This window comes from Peromyscus maniculatus, chromosome 6 (genome assembly GCF_049852395.1).
Source record: "Peromyscus maniculatus bairdii isolate BWxNUB_F1_BW_parent chromosome 6, HU_Pman_BW_mat_3.1, whole genome shotgun sequence".
NCBI lineage: Eukaryota > Metazoa > Chordata > Mammalia > Rodentia > Cricetidae > Peromyscus > Peromyscus maniculatus.
In genome coordinates this window covers 41,288,124-41,306,683 of record NC_134857.1, presented here as the reverse complement: position 1 = coordinate 41,306,683, position 18,560 = coordinate 41,288,124, and the positions used below count along the sequence as shown (strand labels likewise).

The window sequence follows — 18,560 nt, the reverse complement described above, 5'->3', positions numbered from 1 at the left end:
ATACCCACATGTGTGCCCTCTATGCACAGTGCTTTTAAGCAAAGGTGTCGGTCTTGGTTTTCACAGTTCCAAGGGGAAAGAAGCCATGGTGTCATCCTGTTCCTCTACAGCCTGGTCTTCTCCAGAACGTTTGAGAGGTAAATTTCACAAACGTCCATGCAGGCATTGCCAACAGGATTGGGATCACATAGATGTGAACTTGGTAGGAAAACATTCTCATTCCCTATTTTATCCAGTGGTTAGTCTTCTGCCCACATGTCTTTTTCTTTAGTTGATTCATCCATATGAGTAGGCAAGGTGTCCTTTGTGAATATCTTATTATCCACAAAAACCCCTCAGATGTCTAATTTTTGTCTATGCTATGCAAAGTTCTGTTCTTGGCACCATGGAAAATATAATAAGAGACGATGAGGGGCTCATCTTCTGTGGGTTCCACTCTGGGGAAGACAGCAGATATACCCAGAAATAGTGGATGAAACCCAGGCAGCACCTGACATCCCAAATGGCATAGAGATAATGAGTCCTGGTGGATTCCAGAGGAGAAAGGGTCCTCCAGAATACACAGTAGTTTCATGAAAGAGGTAGACTTTTTTACAGACTCTGAAAGAAACACATGATTTTGAGAGTCAGACAAGGCATAGGGGCTCTTGGGAGGGAAGAATTACAAGACCTGCAGCAGTGTTCCTGAAGCTTGTCTTTTGTGACAATCATATTTGTATGGGCTGGTCATTACTTAGTTAGTAAGTTCTTTAAATCAACACGTATTTAAGTGTAGACCTGTTTTTAAACATTAATATTCTTCCCATTAGTGTCTTCAACATTAATAAGTAAGCAAATTCTTTAAGTCATTTACTATGATAAAGATGTAGTAGACATGCCTTCACAGGTCTATAAACCCAGTCACTCAGGAGGCTGAGTCAAGGGAATCTTAAGTTCAAAGTCAGCCTGGGTTACAGGGTAAGTTTAAGGACAGAATGGGCAACTTAGTGTCATTTTAATTCAAAATAAGGAGCGAAATGGGGCTAGGGAGCTGGCAAGATGGGTCAGCAGGTAAGAGACACTTGTCACCAAGCCTTGGGATCTGAATGTGAGCCACAGAATCAGAGTGTGAGAGAGAATGGATCCTCACAAGTTGTCCTCTGACTCCATAGGTGTGTCATGGTTTTATCAAAAGGGGACTAAGGATCTACCTCAGCGCTAGAGCACTTGACCCGCATGTATGAGGCCTAAGGTTTAACCCCAAGATTAACAACTAAAACCATGCATTTAAATAAATGCATCACCATAAACTGTGTGTGTGTGTGAAACACACACACACACACACACACACGTGCGTGTGCATACTGAAATTAGAACACAGGGCATCACAAACACTAGGCAAACTCTGCTACTGAGCTACAATGCCCAGCCACTTAAAAAAGATTCATTTTATTTTTTGAGGCGTGCTCTTGTAAAATTATCCAGGTTGAACTCAGATTTGCCATCATCCTTCTGCCTTAGTCTCCCAGATAGGTGGGATTATAGCACTGTGCCACCGTGCTTAGCTGCTACTACTAAAATGTAAATGCTCAAATCTATACCACCTTCTCTTACGTTGTACTTTGAATAGCACTATCCTCAGTTACATGTCATTTACAGAGGGCATGCCCTCCAATCTCTGGATAAGTCAACTCAAGAACACAAACTGTTTCCATCTCAGCACTATATTTCTCTCCGTTGACAAGAGCCACAGACCGCTTTATATGGTCAAGGGTAGAACCAACCCCTGGTCTCTGATCTTTAAGACAGGAAATGAAGCTGCAGCCACTCTGGTTTCCACTTGACGAGTCTGTTCAGTCCCGCTTTAAGCCAACACTCTCTGGTGTGGTCATGTGTCACACTGTCTGGAAACATCGGTTGTATAGAACAAGCCTCTTCTCTAGTGAGCCTGGAATCCATCTAGAGCATACACAGGAATTCTATTGTAGGACATGTATGTGTCTGTATGCGTCTTCCTTCCTGACCACTTATTCCTTACTTCACCATCCAAACCATAGCTTCTCCATCACCCCTGCAACCCTGGTCCTAGTCCTCAGACATGTAGAAACATGAAGGGCATGAGCAAGGGACAGTGGCCTTGTTCCTGCTGTATTCCCCGATGTGATCACTGTTTGGGGCCAGGTGCTGACAGCTCCCCTCATCCTGCAGGCTTCAGAAGGACCTGGATGTCACCACCACTCATCTCTTGCAGTCCCGTGCTGGAAGCATCCTGTGCAGGCAGGTAGGTGGGAAGACGGGGTTTCTTTTGTAGACTCTGAATCAGGCTTGCTCTCTAAGTAAGTTCCATTTTCTTCTTGAGCAAAACCTGGTCGTGCTGTCTTTGAAAGATGAAATACTGCTATCAGACCCTGCCTTCTGGTTTCAACAGTCCTTCCCGGATTACCCACAAAAGCCAGAGATCTTAGAAACAGAGATGATGCCTTGACAAGACTCACCACGTATCCCTAAGATCTGACAAAACAAACAGCATGCAACATTTTAGCTCCATGTTCCTAAGTCACAGCAATGGAAACATTTAAAACAAATATAAAGGAAGAAAACCTGACTAGTAAGTGGGGGGAGGGGTGAGTTCTAGGTTAAGACTCAGGAAAAAAGTAAAAACAAAAAAAAATGTCATTTTAATTCTACCAATTTCATATCACACATGTGCTTTTCCAGAACTGTGCTTGCATAACTGCATTTCTTTTAGTAAAACGGGCATTTAACATGATTGTTTTATCTTTTTGTGCTGAGGGTTGAATCTAGGCCCTTAGGCCTGACAGACAGGCAAGCACTCTGTCACTGAGCTGCATCCCAGACCATTTCTGTCATACTTTTTAAAGGAAATGGTCTTCATTTCATTGCTACTAAAGTATAAATATTAACAAAACATTCAATCTAGGCAGTTATAAACATGGTTTTGACTGGGAGAGCAAGTCCAAATGTCTTCAACGGCGATGAGAAAGGAAGGTCTGGGGAAACATTACACGGAGTCCTGACCCGCAGTGATGTCGGCTACTTGCAGTGGGGTAAGGACGCTTCTGAGGGTGACCGACTCTTACAGGTTAGTGTGTTTTGACTCTTATCTCTATGACCGGAATGCAAGTATTTTGCCAGGTTTAAAAGTGTCTATGTTAATTCAAATCTGAACCTCTTTTCCCTGTTGGTACCTTTGGTATAACTCACTCCCATCACACACACACACACACACACACACACACACACACACACACACACACACACACACACACTCAGGATCTAAATGGAAGCATCCAATTCTATGCTCTTCATACTTTATTTCACATATTTTAATGCCTACCAAGTATATATAATGAAAGTCACATGTGAACGCTTATTGAAAAAGCATTTGAAATACACAGATGGACGGAAGTTTCCAGGTAGCCACAGCCCTAGTACTGCCAGGCGGTTGGTGTCCTCCCAATCCTTTACGTATGCAAATGAGAATACATATGCTTCCTGTATTCTAGTATTCTTTTAAATACTAGAATGGGGCCCCCCATTTTTGATATGCCTGTCACAAACATCTTCAGCTCAGCAGATATACAACTTCTGATAGCCAGGAAGCAAAGCATGGACAAGCTGAGAACAAAGGATGGAGACTGAAAGGGCAAACGCTCTTCTCTGACCTTGAACCGAAGTTGCTTAGGAGGTGTTGCAACACGGTTTTCATCCTGACACCCAGCAGAAGCAAGGGCTGTGGAAAGTAGCACTTCTCTGGAGTAACCGTGACACTACCTGGAAGGCAGTTCCCTCTGATGGAGGCGCCCATGTCCATCCTCTCCTAACCCTGGTGGCAAACAAGGCCCTGCTCAGCCACCTAGCCTGTCTGTCAGTTCTCCTGTTCCCACTTCATGTGTACAGAATTTCTCACAAGCTGCCTTCAAAACCATAGTCTCACCTACTGTTCTACTTGTGTCCTGCTAATGTGTGTGTGTGTGTTATTCACAAACCCAGCATCTCATGCATGTGTCTGGATGACATCAAGAAAATAGCACCTGACCATGGCAGGCTGGTAGCTTTTATGCACAAATGAGTTTTGAAAGTTTCCTTATTGGTCCTTAATTATTTAATCCAGTGGTCTGTCTTTTCAGAAATGTTTCTTCTCTTTTTCTTCCTCATCTGTAACCCTATGTTACTGTCCTGGAACCTTTCTCACATTTATCTTTGTATGCTAGTAATGTAGCTAGAATTTTTCTCTCCGGGTCCCGCCAAGCCCTGGCAGTCCCATAGCCCACTTATAAAATGAACATACAGACGCTAATATTATTTAAACTGCTTGGCCATTAGCTCAGGCTAGCTCTTACTCTTATACTCAGCCCATTTCTGTTAATCTATATACTGCCACGTGTTCCATGGCTTTACCTGCTGCCTTTACATGATGCTCCCTGGACGGCAGGCTGGCGTCTCCTCCTCTCTGCCTTCCTGTTCTCTCAATTTTCCTCTCTGGTAGTCATGCCTATACTTCCTGCTTGGCTACTGGCCAATCAGTGTTTTATTATCAATCAATCATCCACAACATAGTAAGAATCCAGCCCTTAGTGCATTTAATGGCTGCAAAGAATACCACTACATGAATGGTAAAGACTAAACTTTGGTACATCCTGGATGAGAACAGATGGATTATAGTCATAAAGTCCCTAATCACATTTTCTAGAAAAGCTGGGGGTTCACTTTAGACTTCAGTAAATATAATGAAGAAAACTCAGGCGGAAATAAGGGTTCATTTTATGTATTTTGCTTTTCTGTTAGCCATACATAATCACTGCATGTCTATGGTCTAACATTCTGTATGTCTCAGATCTCAGCAATGTGCTAAGATTCTGTTTTGTAAAACATGGAGAAATTTTGCTAGATCAAGTTCCAAGGGTGGACCACAAAAATGACAATAATTTTCGGGCTTCGTCTTTTATGACAAAGCTCTTTCACAGGATTGTAGTTTATAACTTGCATCATGCCCCTACATCACTTGTGCTACTATTGCTGTTTTTTTCTTAAATCAACCCAGTTTTAAGATCGTTTTTAACCTTTACTTCTGTGGTGAGACAAACGAAGCAATTGTTTGGCCCATATACATTTAAATAAATAAATGTTCATTTTAAAAGTTTCCTCTCATGCCACTGGCTTCTATGTCACATGCCAGCAGTGGACAACCCCTCCCATGTTTAGAAGCCTTGGTGCAAAGGCAAGGTAGTTCCTACAGAGGTAGAAAAATAAGATATTGGAGCCCTCAGCAGGGGCAAGACCTGCCCAGTCTTATCCTTCTGAGCTGATGACTGATGACTCTCTCCCGATCTCTGAGCTCTAGGATGGTGGGAAGCAAACAGAGTCTTGAATCTTAATCCCTATGGAAAGCCAAAATGTTCTGTGCACATATGAGATTTTTGGCAGATGACAATGAATAGCATTCTAATGCTTCAGTGAGCTAGGCTTATTCAGCATCGCTTAGTTGGGGGGATCTGTGTCCTGATACAAAAATGAGTCCTGTGTGGGCCACAGGAAGCATATGCTGATTATTCTAGAGCAGTGCTTCTCAACCTTCCTGATGCTGTGACCCTTTAATACAGTTCCTCGTGTTGTGATGACCCCCAGCCATAAAATTATTTTCATTGCTAGTTCATAACTGTAATTTTGCTACTGTTATGAATCATGCTGTAAATATCTGTTTTTCGATGGTCTTAGTTGACCCCTGTGAAAGGGTTGTTTGACCTCCAGAGCGGTGTTGACTCACCGGTTGAGAACTGCTGTTTTAGAACAATACAAGTGATAAATGCTAGTTAGCAATGATATCAACCTGACTGCATACTAAGCCCATTCAGAAAGCTCTGGAAATTATTGATGCCTGGGATATCCTCAAACTTCTTCATGAGCACTAACTTCATGAGTAAGGCACCTGTATTGTCACACAGAGCTCTGCATTGCTAAGTTTTTAACAAGAGTACCTGCCTTTTCATTTTGCATGGAGTTCTATAAGTGAAAAGCCATTTTGACCCCAAACAGTGTTCTTCATCTGAGGGACCCTGGGACAGGAAGTCAAATCTCACAGGTGATCCTAACAGTCAGTGAGGACTAGAAACCTCTGTCCCAGGTAGTGCTTCTCATCTTTGGGTACTGTGAATATTTGTCTATGGCTGTAGAGCTGTGCTGTGCATTGCAAGTTCTTGTGCGGCACCCACTAGATACCAGGTGCTCTACCCCCATTATGACACCCCCAAACATTTGCAGATGTCCACCGGGGGTGGCAGGGGCAGAATTGTCCCTAGATGAGAATTACTATTCTAAAGGAAGGAGGAAATTAAATAAAATCTTCTGGCTTTGTGATTAACTCCATGGTGTGAGGAGAACTGGGAGACCAGCTATTTCAACAGACCCTACAAGAAACAGCATATCCTCGCCTCGTCAGTGCTGGCGAGGTGGGCAGCCTTTTGTTCCCTTTTAACGTTTACAAGGCTTTGGGAACAAGCTGCCGGCTTTATCTGAGGCTAAAATTGAACAGGTGTTTGCAAAGCAGCTGCTAAGCTGGTCTGAGGAACAGGACCACATCAGAGAAAATGCCACCACGAAGAGGTAGAGCGCATCAGAGTGAAGAATTTGCAGGGATCCAGCACTAAACTATGCTCTAAAGAAAATTACCTGCAGAGCCTAAAATATCCTCTAATAAGAAGGGGGATGTTTTCAAGGACCTTAAAGGTAGTTGAGCGCACACAGCACATAGGGGAAAAAAATAAGAGCTTTCCTGCTGGGGAGAGGGCACGATGTAGGAGACCACAGGGCGCCATCCAAAGGCTTGCTTGCCAATTCCAAGTAGGGCAGAGGCTGGAGACTGCCTGGGGTCACTTTAAGATCTACATTGAAATCAAATCTAAAATGCTTCCAGCTTTGGGGAAAGTGACTAATGTGACTTTTCATCCTTCGTTTTTGGACTCAGTGTTCTCTCCCCAGGGAGATGCCTGCAAATGTGCCCTCAGTGAAAATTGCCTCAAATTGTACACTAATGGCTTGAAACCCTAAGGACGTTTATGATGATGTTGCTGTCATGCACTTGGAGTTTGGTTTTTTTTTTTTAAATGTGCTATAGAGCAGCTACAGGCTGACAGTCATCTTTCTTAAGCTTCTGAAACATGGATATACAAAACATGCACATTACACAGTTGATTCTACATTAAGTGTTTTTTTTTGGGGGGGGTGTTGGTTTGTGTTTTGTTGTTGTTGTTGTTGTTGTTTTGTTTTTTTTGTCTGTTTGTTTGTTTTTTCATTCTTTTCATAGCATCTCCCTGTATCAGGACAAAAACAATTCCCAGCTCATGAAGCATTGACGTAATTTTGCACACATACTCATGTATATTTCTCACTACCCCTGGTGGATAGTAGTTAGGGGGTATATTATGGAGTGGCTTCATTCTTTGTAGTGCTGAGAGCCATGGGCAGAGAGCTCTTAGTTTTGCCCGACTTTCTCCTAGCAATGACGTCTTGTTCCATTTATAACTCAAAACTATAATCCTAACTCCAGTTGGTTGCAGTTCCAGTTAAGAGATTAGAAAGGCCAGAGGGAGTTAGAAGACCTTGGCCCAAAGCCTTGATTAGTTACATGTCAGAGCAGGGTTGTGAGTCCTATTCTATCTACACTCAAAGCTCACGGTCTCTGCTGTTTCATACCAGTCATTTTCCAATAAATTATAAATGTAGAAATACTAGTTCTTGGAACTGTATGCTATAATTAGCACTTTCAAAAATCAGCTAGAAATGCAGATTGATCTTACACAACCTTTAGTATTTGCTACAGATGCACTGTGGTGGGCTCTAACATTTTGACAGTGGCAGGGGGTTTAAAATGTATGACAGCTGAGTAGTTTAAAGCTAAAGCTGTTATGAGTTTATGAATCACAGGTTATGAGTTTATGAATCACATGCTTTCTACAGTGTTTGCCCCCATCCAGCTTCTGGACAGGTAGATCACAGCTATCAGGTATCAACACTTTCCCCCCTCATTAGATGTGTGCCTACCAAGTACCCACCTGCGCTGACTCCAGTCAACCCTGAAATCAAATATTTCACAACATCCTAGCCTGGGATGGAAACACCTTGCAAAGCGGGCATTTGCTTGAGAAAGGAAATGAAAAGGTTTCAGGATAGTTACCCATGCTGCTGGCTCAAAGACCCTTCACAGCCAGGGCCCTTCCTTTCTGCTCCAAGGTATGATGGCGCTGCATGAGACCCATAGTTGTGCAACTGAGTGTGTATTGCTTTCAGGGCATCTGGTGGGTCCTGTCCGGGGTGGATGCAATAGATCTGAATAGCATGTGTTCGCACCGATGAGGAGAACCTAGCAGAAGAAAGGCTTCTAAGTTCAGAAGGCAGCTTGCATGCCGCCTGACAGCTGGGTTCTGTGGCTGAGGAGAAACCCATTCTGTAGCTCTGCCTTTGTCTTCCCAAGTCAGTCTTTTTCTTCCTCTGTGATAAAACTGCAGGGATTGCAGAAACACACACATCTTTCTGTCCCAGTGTCACAGCTCAGTGGGTGAGATTTAGAAAGAAAAAAGGATGGCGCTCTCATCAGACGACATGGCAAGCCCCCTAGAGCCCACCGGCCTTCCTGCAGGAAGCAGCCAGCACCCCACGAGGCGAGGCACTATTTTGAAGCCTCCCTGTTACTTTTCTATTTGAAGGTACAAGTTTTAGTGTGAGGCTCCAATACCTAAGTGAGAACATAAAGCAGTTTGAGTTTAACACCATCTGGAAAGCCTTAGGAGGTTCACGTGATCATTACACCTGCCAGTGGGAAGAGAAATCAACTCTGAGTTTTAGAAGGGACTAAAGTCATTTAGGTCTTGCCAGAATCATCCCCACAGCAGCCCTGGCAGTGCCTGCTTCCATCCCAATGGTACCCTTTTTTCCCTTTACATCTTCCCTTTGGAGAGCCTGATGGGAAGAAATCCAACCTTGAAAATAACCAATGAAGCGATGCTCACTACACTCTGCCACTAAGTCATCAAGGTTACACCCTGCAAGCGTGATCTAATTTGTTTTTACAACATACCTGAAAACTCTGCCAGAGAAGTTAGATCAACTGTGGGTTCCAGGTGGCAGAGAGGAAAGCCAGGCCATTAACAGTTAGACACGGGCTCAATGAAATCACCAGGGCTCAATGAAGACCGCGCAACATTTCTGACACTGTTCTCTTACTCATATTACCACACTGGGGCCTTGGGACTTGCAATGTTAAGCGCCTTATGCAAAGGCACTTCCTAAGTAATTCTGTACCAGTGGCACAAAAAGAAAGCCTACATGGACTCAATTCTTGCTCTCTGGTGTCAGAATGTGTCCATCTTTCCGGTCCTTATCATTTTTCACTGGATTAAAGAAAGGGTTGAGTTACAGAGGGTTTGGTTTCTGAAGGTAGTACTCAAGCGACTTGGCTTCTTACACAGTGAGTGAACCTCAGGAGAAAGGTATTTTATTTATAGTACCACTGTATCAAATGTAATTTCCTTCTTACCATGGCGACATGCACAGATTCAGAACTGGTGGAATCTCACCAATAAAATATATTTAGAATCCTGTGAAGGGGGAGGGGCGACTGGTAAACCATGTCTATCCAAAAAACAATTAAAATGCTTGAACTGAAAAATGTCAGTCACATGGGCATGTGGAATGCCAAGAACAGGGCAGGGGTTGGGGTGAGGGCTGACGAGATTCAACCAGAAGGTGCTTTGTTTTGATTTTTTGCAGGCCTTGCTTGTTTTCAAACTTGGGGGTCACAGCCATCTGTGGCTCAAGCCAGGTTCAGCCACCCATCCTCAGTAAGCCCATTAAAAGAGCCAAATGGGCAGGGAAAGCAGACAGGGAGATTTATTCAGTGTGGCTTACACCTCCACATCACAGTTCCTCGTCAAAGGAAGTCGAGACAAGAACTCAAGCAGGGCTAGAACCTGGAGGCAGGAGCTGATACAGAGGCCATGGAGGGAAGCTGCTTACTAGCTTGCTTCCCATGGCTTGCTCAGGCTGCTTTCTTGTAGAACCCATGACTACCAACCCAGGGTGGCCCCACCCACAATGGGCTGGATCCTTCCACATCAATCACTAATTAAGAGAATGCCTGCAGGCCTGCCTATGGTCGATCTTATGGAGGCATTTTCTCAGCTTGACCTTATGGAGGCATTTCCCTCCTCTCAGATGACTTTAGCTTGTGTCAAGTTGACATAAAACTAGCCAGCACGTTCAGGTTACCCTTAGATTAGAGGCACCAATTCTCATGCCGATAGAAGAGCGTGTGCTGTGAGTGTGTCCTGGCTGGGTTAGGGATGTGTCCTTCTTAACTTATTAACTGGAAGGAGCCTCACTTTAAGAACAATAATAAAATTTTTCTAGGTAACCAAAAGTGAAACACTTAACGACAAAATTAACTCCAGTTTGCTCACAACGGAAGAATTTAAAGCAAACGAAGCAATTTGAATAGAACTATTGAGGGGGGGAAAGTGTTGAGTTATTAGCCTGTAAAACTTGAGTCTATAACACATGTAATTATCTTACAAAGCCTGCTTTCTGTAAAATAGAGTTGGTTCCTGAACAAACAGCACTGAAGGATTGAAGGGAAGGGTAATGTGGGACTGTTCCACTCCAGGAACACAAGCTCTGAGGCCAGTTGCTCTTCCCAACTTCATGCAGAAATCATGGTGTTTTCTAAGTAGCTCATGTTTGTCTCTTTAAATAGGAAAAAAACAAAGATGCTTTGGTACTTTGTTGTTGTTTCCTTGTTCTTATTTTAAGAACAAGGTTCTATGGTTCAGGTTAGTCTAGGATTTACTGTGCAGCCCAGGCTGATCTTGAACTTGTGATCCTCCAGCCTCTGCCTTCTGAGTACTACAATTATAACTTGATGAGCCACCATCTCAAGTTAAAAAAAAATCCTTAATATTTAAACCTTAATGGTGGAAAACTTTCTTTTGAAAAATGTGCTTCCCTGCCTTTAAAAATGATAGACATCATTGATGAAATGCACTATAATATTATGACACCCAGGGGCTTTTGAAGGTGCAGGGTCACCACCAGCAGGTTATGAGACTTGAAGGCCTGACTCAGATGCAGCCAGGTTCTTAAACACAACTATGCATCTCTGTAGAAGCTGTGTATGTAATTGGAAGGCCATGAAGTTACCTATTCTACAACTAAGTTTAGATAGTGGGAAAACATGTGAGGGTATACTTATGTAGGTGGAGTTTTCCTGTACCAGCAGCCGCTCCCAAATAATCACTCAGAGGCTTTATATTAATTGTAAATGATCAGCCAATAGCTCAGGCTTGCTACTAGCTAATGCTTACATTTTAAATTAACTCATATTTCTTATCTACCCTCTGCCACATGGCTTATAGCTTGTTACCTCATTTTTTACATGTCCTGCTTCCTCTGCATGTGGTGGTGTCTCCTCTGACTCATCTTCATCCCATTATCCTTAGTTTGATTGTCCCACCTATACTTCCTGCCTGGCTACTGGCCAGTCAGCTTTTTATTAAACCAATTCCAGTGACAAATCTTTACAGTATACAGAAGAATTATTCTACAGCATACTTACTTTTACTTTCCAAAATTTATGCCCTTGGAAACATATTTTTTGGATATTGTTTTTGATTAATCCCACTGAAGTATGGCCAACCTACTAGGGGCCAAACCCTTAAAGAAAATTGGCTGTCCCTCCCCCAGAAGCCATCAACTATCAATAGCTTCTCAGTCAGGGGCAGGGGCTTGTGAGCTCCTCCCTGCTATAATGTTAACTGGCTTGATCTTCAGCAGATCTTTTCCAGGCAACTACTGCTGCTGTCAGTTCATAAGTGCAGAAATCCTACTGTGTCCAGATAACACTGATTCCATCGAGCCCTCCCTGACCTCTGGCTCTTACAGTCTTTCTACCCCTTCCTCAAAGAAGGTCCCTGAGCCTTGGCTGGGGAGGGGTGATACAAATGTCCCACTGGTGTCTGAGCACTCCAGTGACATTTATTTTCTATACTTTGGTAAGTTGTGAGTTTTTGCATTAACCACCAACCACTGTGCAAAGAAATTCTCAGATGATGTCTGAGATTTGCACTCGTCTGTGGGTGTAGAGTTTCGAATTTAGAAGACAGTTTGATACTATGGCCATTTAGCAAAATAATAGCAGTTGGGTCACTCCATTGCCTTTGAGCTTCCAAACATGGGTTCTTGGTCATATTTAAAGTACCAGACATGTGTTTCCTCCTGTGGAGCAGACCTTAAATCCTATCAGAAAGTAGTTAGTTAACCCTTTAACACTCATGCCACTATTATACCCATGAGATATCTTGCCAACTGAGTCATTACTGAAACCCACAGGTTCACATCTAGGTAAAACTGTTAATGACCACCCCTATCCCACTGGAAGCCTCCATAACACCTTCCAGTACTATAAAAGCTAGCCATCAGGGAGGAAGCTTTATTGTCAGTTCTAACTTAATTTTTTTCATGTCCTGTGATCAAAGTATGTGGTGTCTTCAAGCAATAGGCTCTCACCATTAAGTTATGGTAGATATCCAATAGCAATTTATAATAGCATACATATATATACATATAGCATATAATATATGGGCATATATTATAAAATACTTTCCATATGGACCTTTTCAAATATCCCTAATTACCCCCTTCACCCCCCTTCTACCACATCCTCCCATCCCTCTCCCCACCTAAACCTGCGTCCCCATTATTCCCCCTTTCAGCTTCACTCCCCTGCATCAGTGGCCCCTTTCTAGTTTCCTGGATTCAACAAGGACTCCAAGTTACTTTAATAATCTTGAATGTGAAGTTTCTCAGAAACGGCAATACAGTTGTTTTCAAAAGCTTCCCCTGAAGCCTGGGACATCATTATGCCTGGATGATGCTGTCTGAAACCCCTGAAAGTTTTTCTCGAGGTTCTTAATTCCTTTCCTTGGTGCTCCCAATACCCCATCAAGCCTGAGGCCCAGTGATGGCTACAGCCTCCTTTCATAACTTTAGGCCACCAACCTACACTGCCCCTGTAAATCCTGGAAACACCCATAGACAAAGGCCTGATGGTCCTCAACCAACTTGGACAAGACGTAGAGCCATCATGGCTGCTCCATATCTTGTTGAACCAAATCTTATACTCTCTCAGGACAAATACCCAGGTTTAGTCCCTGACTTCACGGATGCCTTCTTTATCCAAGTACATCCTGATTCTCAGTTCTGTGACACTTGTCCAGCTTGTCAAGGAATCAACCTCGGACATGGGCATAAATAACAACTGTGTTCCTTTCTGGTAAGGGCAGGTACTGACTGCTATATCTGTATTTCTGTTTGGACTTGTGGCTAAACCTCTTTTTGAGACCCTACATGGTCCAGAAGAGCAATCTCTAAACCAGGCCTCAGTATGGATAAGGCTCCCAGTCTCACAAACAGGCCTTAGCCACTGCCCTTGGCCCTAAGAAAACCCTTCTCCTTACAGGTCATGAAAGAAGGGGAACTGCCCAGTGCTGGGGCTAGCCACCTGCCCTGTAACCTATCTGTCCAGAACCTTAGACCTAGTAACTCTTTGTGGTACCTGTCTCTGGCCTTTGGCTTCAGTTGCCCTCTAGACTACATCTCAAATGTCCTCCAATCATACAGGACTGAGTTGGTCCATCCTCCCCCTAAACTGCTATGGTATTTATTTAGTAATGGCTGCTCAAGGAGGCATCTGTCTGGCTCTAGACTGTACTCACAAGTCAAAAACGGTTTAAGAAGTAGTGAAAAAGAAAGACTCAAAAGCCAAGCCATTAAAATCTGAAAGAGAGCCTCCCAGGGCTGGCTGTCTTGGGAAAAACACTTTGAATAGCTCCTCTGGCTGCTCCTTCTTCTGAAACCACTGGCTGCCATCTACCTGATCCCTGTGTCTGGTGCCCAGAGTTTTAACTGAATTGTCAAATTTGTCTTCCCTAGAATATAGAAACAAATCTAGGTCCTGATGATGCTTTGGCATGGATTCCAGCAAATACCAGCAGACAATCCATTGTCAACAGGGCCTTTAGAACAGGCCAGCAGACATTTATTTGTGGACCAGCCAACTTCCCCTTCATGACTGCCTCCCACGGTGCCCTGACAGAACAGCTACAGTCAGTAGAACAGTGATAATACAAACCTATTCAGCCTTAAGAAAAGACCCTCAGTCCCAGCACCCAAGATTGGCCTTGCTGTTCTATCAAGCACAAATGTGGGGAACAAACAAGTCTGGGACACTATAGGAGTCCCTTGAGTTCACAAAATACAACTGGAAACTTTCTAGGCCATCTACAGTGCAACATACTACAGTGTCATGGTCTACTGAACCGTATATTACGACTGGTATCAACCTCTGGAGGATCCATCTTACCACTTTAAAAAAACAATCAAAATCAACCATGTCCTTATAACAGAGTTGCTATCCTGTAAACCCTAGAGCCAAGAATTGACCAATAAGAACTGCCATGCTTGGTCCCTTATTTGCATAGCAGGAGGCTGGAGGAAACTGAAAAGAGAGCGGCTCCCACATACAAACAGGACCAGTCCGTTATCCTGTGTCAGGCCACTCTGTCTCTGCTCTGCCCACCGCCATGCACTAAGCCTGCCTTTTTCTACTTTCACCTAACTTGGATGAATTCTTCACTGTTCTCCATTCCAACCCACCAACAATATACTCTACTGTATCTGTGTCTTCACCAGTAATCTAATCTATAGGCCAACTCGTAGGTCTAAGTGTGCACAAGTGTGTCTTTCTTACATTTCCTAGAAGATTTTTCCTCCAATATAAATGGTTAGTGTTACCAGAAAGTTGACGTCTGCTGCATGGAACATCACCCAATCTTGGGAATTACACTGGGAGCAATTACACTAGCCAATGACACAGACAGAATTGGCTTTCTCATTTTCCACATCTATATTTATAGTTCACTTTACATTACCTCACCTTAAAGCCAAACTAGAAAAGCTTTGCCTTCTCCCTGAGGCCACTGCATTTTAAAAAGTACAGTCTGTTCAGAGCCAAGTGAGGCATTGCTATTCTTCCAAACCATTTGTAGGTGTAAAGTCATTCTCCATAAAGCCTTGGATTTGAATTTTATACCACATACAATGGCCAGCAAGCTACATGTGCAACAAGAAGCTCCGAACTTCTTTTTAAACGGGAGAAGGTGTCAGCATCTTTCGTTATTTAGAAAGATCTAGATGCTCATCTGCATTCTCCTCTCCCATTCCAGGTGGGCAGCATGCTGAAGACTCCCACATTTCCTATTTGGCTGTGCAACATCAGTGGAAATTACAGCATCCTTTTCTGCACAAACAGGCAGCTCTTATCAGACTGGAAAATGGAGCGTGTCTTTGATCTGCACTTTTACAGTGGGCAGCCCTCACAGAAAAAGCCTGTGCAACTTACAATAGGTGAGCACTTGAGACTCCAAGTGTGTGCTTTAGTGCACTCAGAGATGTGGCTGTCGTTGTTTAACAGCTGTGTGGTTATTTGTGCTACCACTGCAAGACATACTCAGACTCAGTTTCTAGAATGAAGCCCCAGCCTAGGCCTAAATCCATTGTCATGGGGGGCTTAAAAATGTGTGTGTGTGTGTGTGTGTGTGTGTGTGTGTGTGTGTGTGTGTGTGTGTGTTAGCCTTAGAAAGAACACAGAAAAATAAATTCTAGATAAGATAATAAAGGTTGAGGAGTCAGATTTCCAGAAATCTTTCTCCAGGGCCCTGTCTTTAAGTTTGAGGTGTCCAATGCCCCAAGAAAGGTGTATAGAGGCAAAGGAGACACAGTTCCACCTGGCCAATCCTGCACACAGGCAAACACAAGGCGATCATCCAGTAACATGAGCAGCTGAAGTAAGAATGCAGTTCTGCTCATATTAATTCAAAAGACACTTCTGAGGGCAAACTATGAGCCAGATGCAGGGACTCCCCCGCGCATACGTTCTAGCAAACCTTTAGCAGGTCCTGGGAGAAACACAGACAGGCAGACTGGTTTTTTTGTGTTTGTTTGCTTTTGTTTTTCTTTTTTTGTCTCAATTACAATTCCCATTCCTTAAATTCATGAGGAAAAATGATTAATATTAAGGTGTCTTTAAACATTGGCACCTTTGACAAGATTGTAACAGTGGACAAACCTGACTTCTGCCCAGCAACCTCGGCTCCATTTTGGGGATTTTGTCCATGACTGACTTTGCATTTAGCATCAGAAGCCTGGGGTCAACTCACTTTCTGCTGTTCTCACTGCATCTAGAAATGGCACTAAGAACATGTCTGTGTAGCTCCTATTTTTTCTTTAATTATGGGAAATGCATATTAACTCATGTACTTTAGTGTGACATTGGCCACATTATATCTATATCATTTTTACTTTATCTTACCTATGAAGTAAGCTCCATTTTTTTTCAGCTTACAAACATCCCCCATGTTCTATTCTGAGTACTGTGTTGAGGGCGTATGTAACACAAGCATTAAACATCCATATGAAGCGGGTACTCTAATATCTATTTTTAGTTGTACAGTTGCTATGTTTAGCCACTAAATGAATCAATGAAGCATGGCGATGGTATTTGAAGTACTTCTCAAATGTCACTTGGCTCACATGAGACAAACCTAGGCCTTGAAAACAACTTCCAGGTTCCCTTCCTAGACTCTACCCCCAAGTGAACATCTCTTCTTAAAAAGCAAGGAGCTTTCCCTTCACCTGTTTCCTGATAATATCAGTGACAAATGCCTGATCTTATGTGTCACATCATGCTGCATTAAATGACATGAATATTCACATCCCAACACACAGCAAGCCTGGCTCCTACAGACGAATTCTGAATAGGTATTTCGACACACCATCTGCAAGAATTCCCTCCATTGAGTCCTAAGGCTTCCTGGGCCGGCTCCACCCACCTTGTCTCTTTTCCTCGTGTGCTGGTGTCTTTGGGAATAGATCAATGGGCCTGGATGTCAATGTTGCCATTCCATCCTCAGACACTCACTCCCATCACTGGGAAGGGGAGCACCGTGAGGATAAACATGGATCAGGAAGACGATTTTCTCCAGTGGAAATGGCTGTCAGAACTAAATGGAGAGAGGCTACTGTCAACTGGAATGGAACGATTCCCTTCTTCTAAAAAGAAAACTAGAAACTTGTCTGAAGGGTCAGAACAAATGGAATGACAGGGTCCAGTGCAGGGGTGAGCATTTAATTCCTACAATCCCCTTTCATGAGCCCCACTAAAAAATACCACTGGCAGTTTCTCATTTTTCTCTTGGCTGTCCTTTGCAATCATGATGAGTGCTGTTGAGAATGATTTTATCCCGGGGTCTGAATAGTGGTTCTGTCATTTAATTCAGAAGGGAAAACATGGTCTCTCCTCTTCATGTTTTCCAAGCTGCTCTTTTTCTGAGACTTCACTAAGACCGAAGCTGGGAGCTCACTTTCATTTGGGGATGAAGTCATCAGGAATACATCATCAGCTTTTAGCAATGGCAAGAGCTCAAGTCTCCTCAAGGCTTCCCGGTAAGGGTGGTGTTCCTTTCCAAGGACATACTTCACATAGCCACATTAGCTGATTCTTCTCAGGAAAGTGGAAATGAGCTTCCTCCTGCTTGGAGAGAGGGCTAATCCCTGTGGGCTGGAGCTCTGGCGGGTGGGTGGGGGGCGCTGAAGACTCAAGTGGTCAAGTCATCAGGCAGAGAGACACATTCTTCCTACCAGTATTCTGCTTGTTTCTTTCTCCTGAACTAGATATAAATTATAACAATAAACATAGGTTGAGACAGTCTTGCTCCTACACAAAATAAGAGTCTACAAAAATAAAATCTCATCTCAGCATTCAGGGAGGGAAAAACTTCCTTAAAGAATGTGATCTTTCTCCCTTATGCTAAATGCCTGCACATTTTCTGAAGAGATTCACAGATTAACCATAGATTCTTTCTAGAAGATGTACAGGAGAAGCCTCTAGACATTTTCCCAATCACACACCCTCTCTGCTGACTCACAGATTTAGCACTTTGGATATGGAAACCAAAGGTCAGATTCCAAGGAACAATGTCTCTGCACTCAGTGTCCACATTAATTTATTAAATGCCCTTTCATTTGGCTCAAGAATATTATATAATCTGAGATGAATGTGGAGAAGAACACTTCAGAGCAAGCAATAAATTGTGTTTAAAGAGGAAGCCTATGGCTCAGATTGCTGATCATGGTATGTTCATCATTGGTGCTTTCATCCAGAATTTTAAATACATTAGACAAGTAAGTGGAACCCTACAGAGCCTAGTCTCGTTTGGTATTAGCGATATTGTATTTTGGGGGGAGGTTTGGGTCTAAAACAAATTTGAGTTTGTTCTAAGAGTATTACGTTGTCTCTTTGGAGGTTGATGACTAGAAAGCTTGAAGGCATGTTAGAAAGTATTCTGTCAGCAAGCAGCCAGTCCAAGAGACACTGCTAAGTCCCAAGCAATAAGGACATTCTTTTGTCCCAGGAACAGTCTAGGTCCTCGAGGGGCTCATGACTCTCTGAGATC

At 43.2% G+C, this 18,560-nt stretch overlaps 1 protein-coding gene across 1 annotated transcript in view; it reads left to right on the top strand.

Moving 5' to 3' along the window:
- The window catches only part of Mindy4b (MINDY family member 4B), a 35,751-nt gene extending 18,456 nt beyond the window's left edge, over positions 1 to 17,295 (top strand). The window contains exons 8-12 of the mRNA XM_076573765.1: positions 67 to 137; positions 2,188 to 2,260; positions 2,921 to 3,082; positions 15,273 to 15,453; positions 17,019 to 17,295. Coding sequence (XP_076429880.1) covers positions 67 to 137; positions 2,188 to 2,260; positions 2,921 to 3,082; positions 15,273 to 15,453; positions 17,019 to 17,161 — 630 coding nt within the window. The 3' untranslated portion in view covers positions 17,162 to 17,295. The remainder of the gene's footprint in view (positions 1 to 66; positions 138 to 2,187; positions 2,261 to 2,920; positions 3,083 to 15,272; positions 15,454 to 17,018) is intronic.
- The last annotated feature ends 1,265 nt before the right edge of the window (positions 17,296 to 18,560 follow it).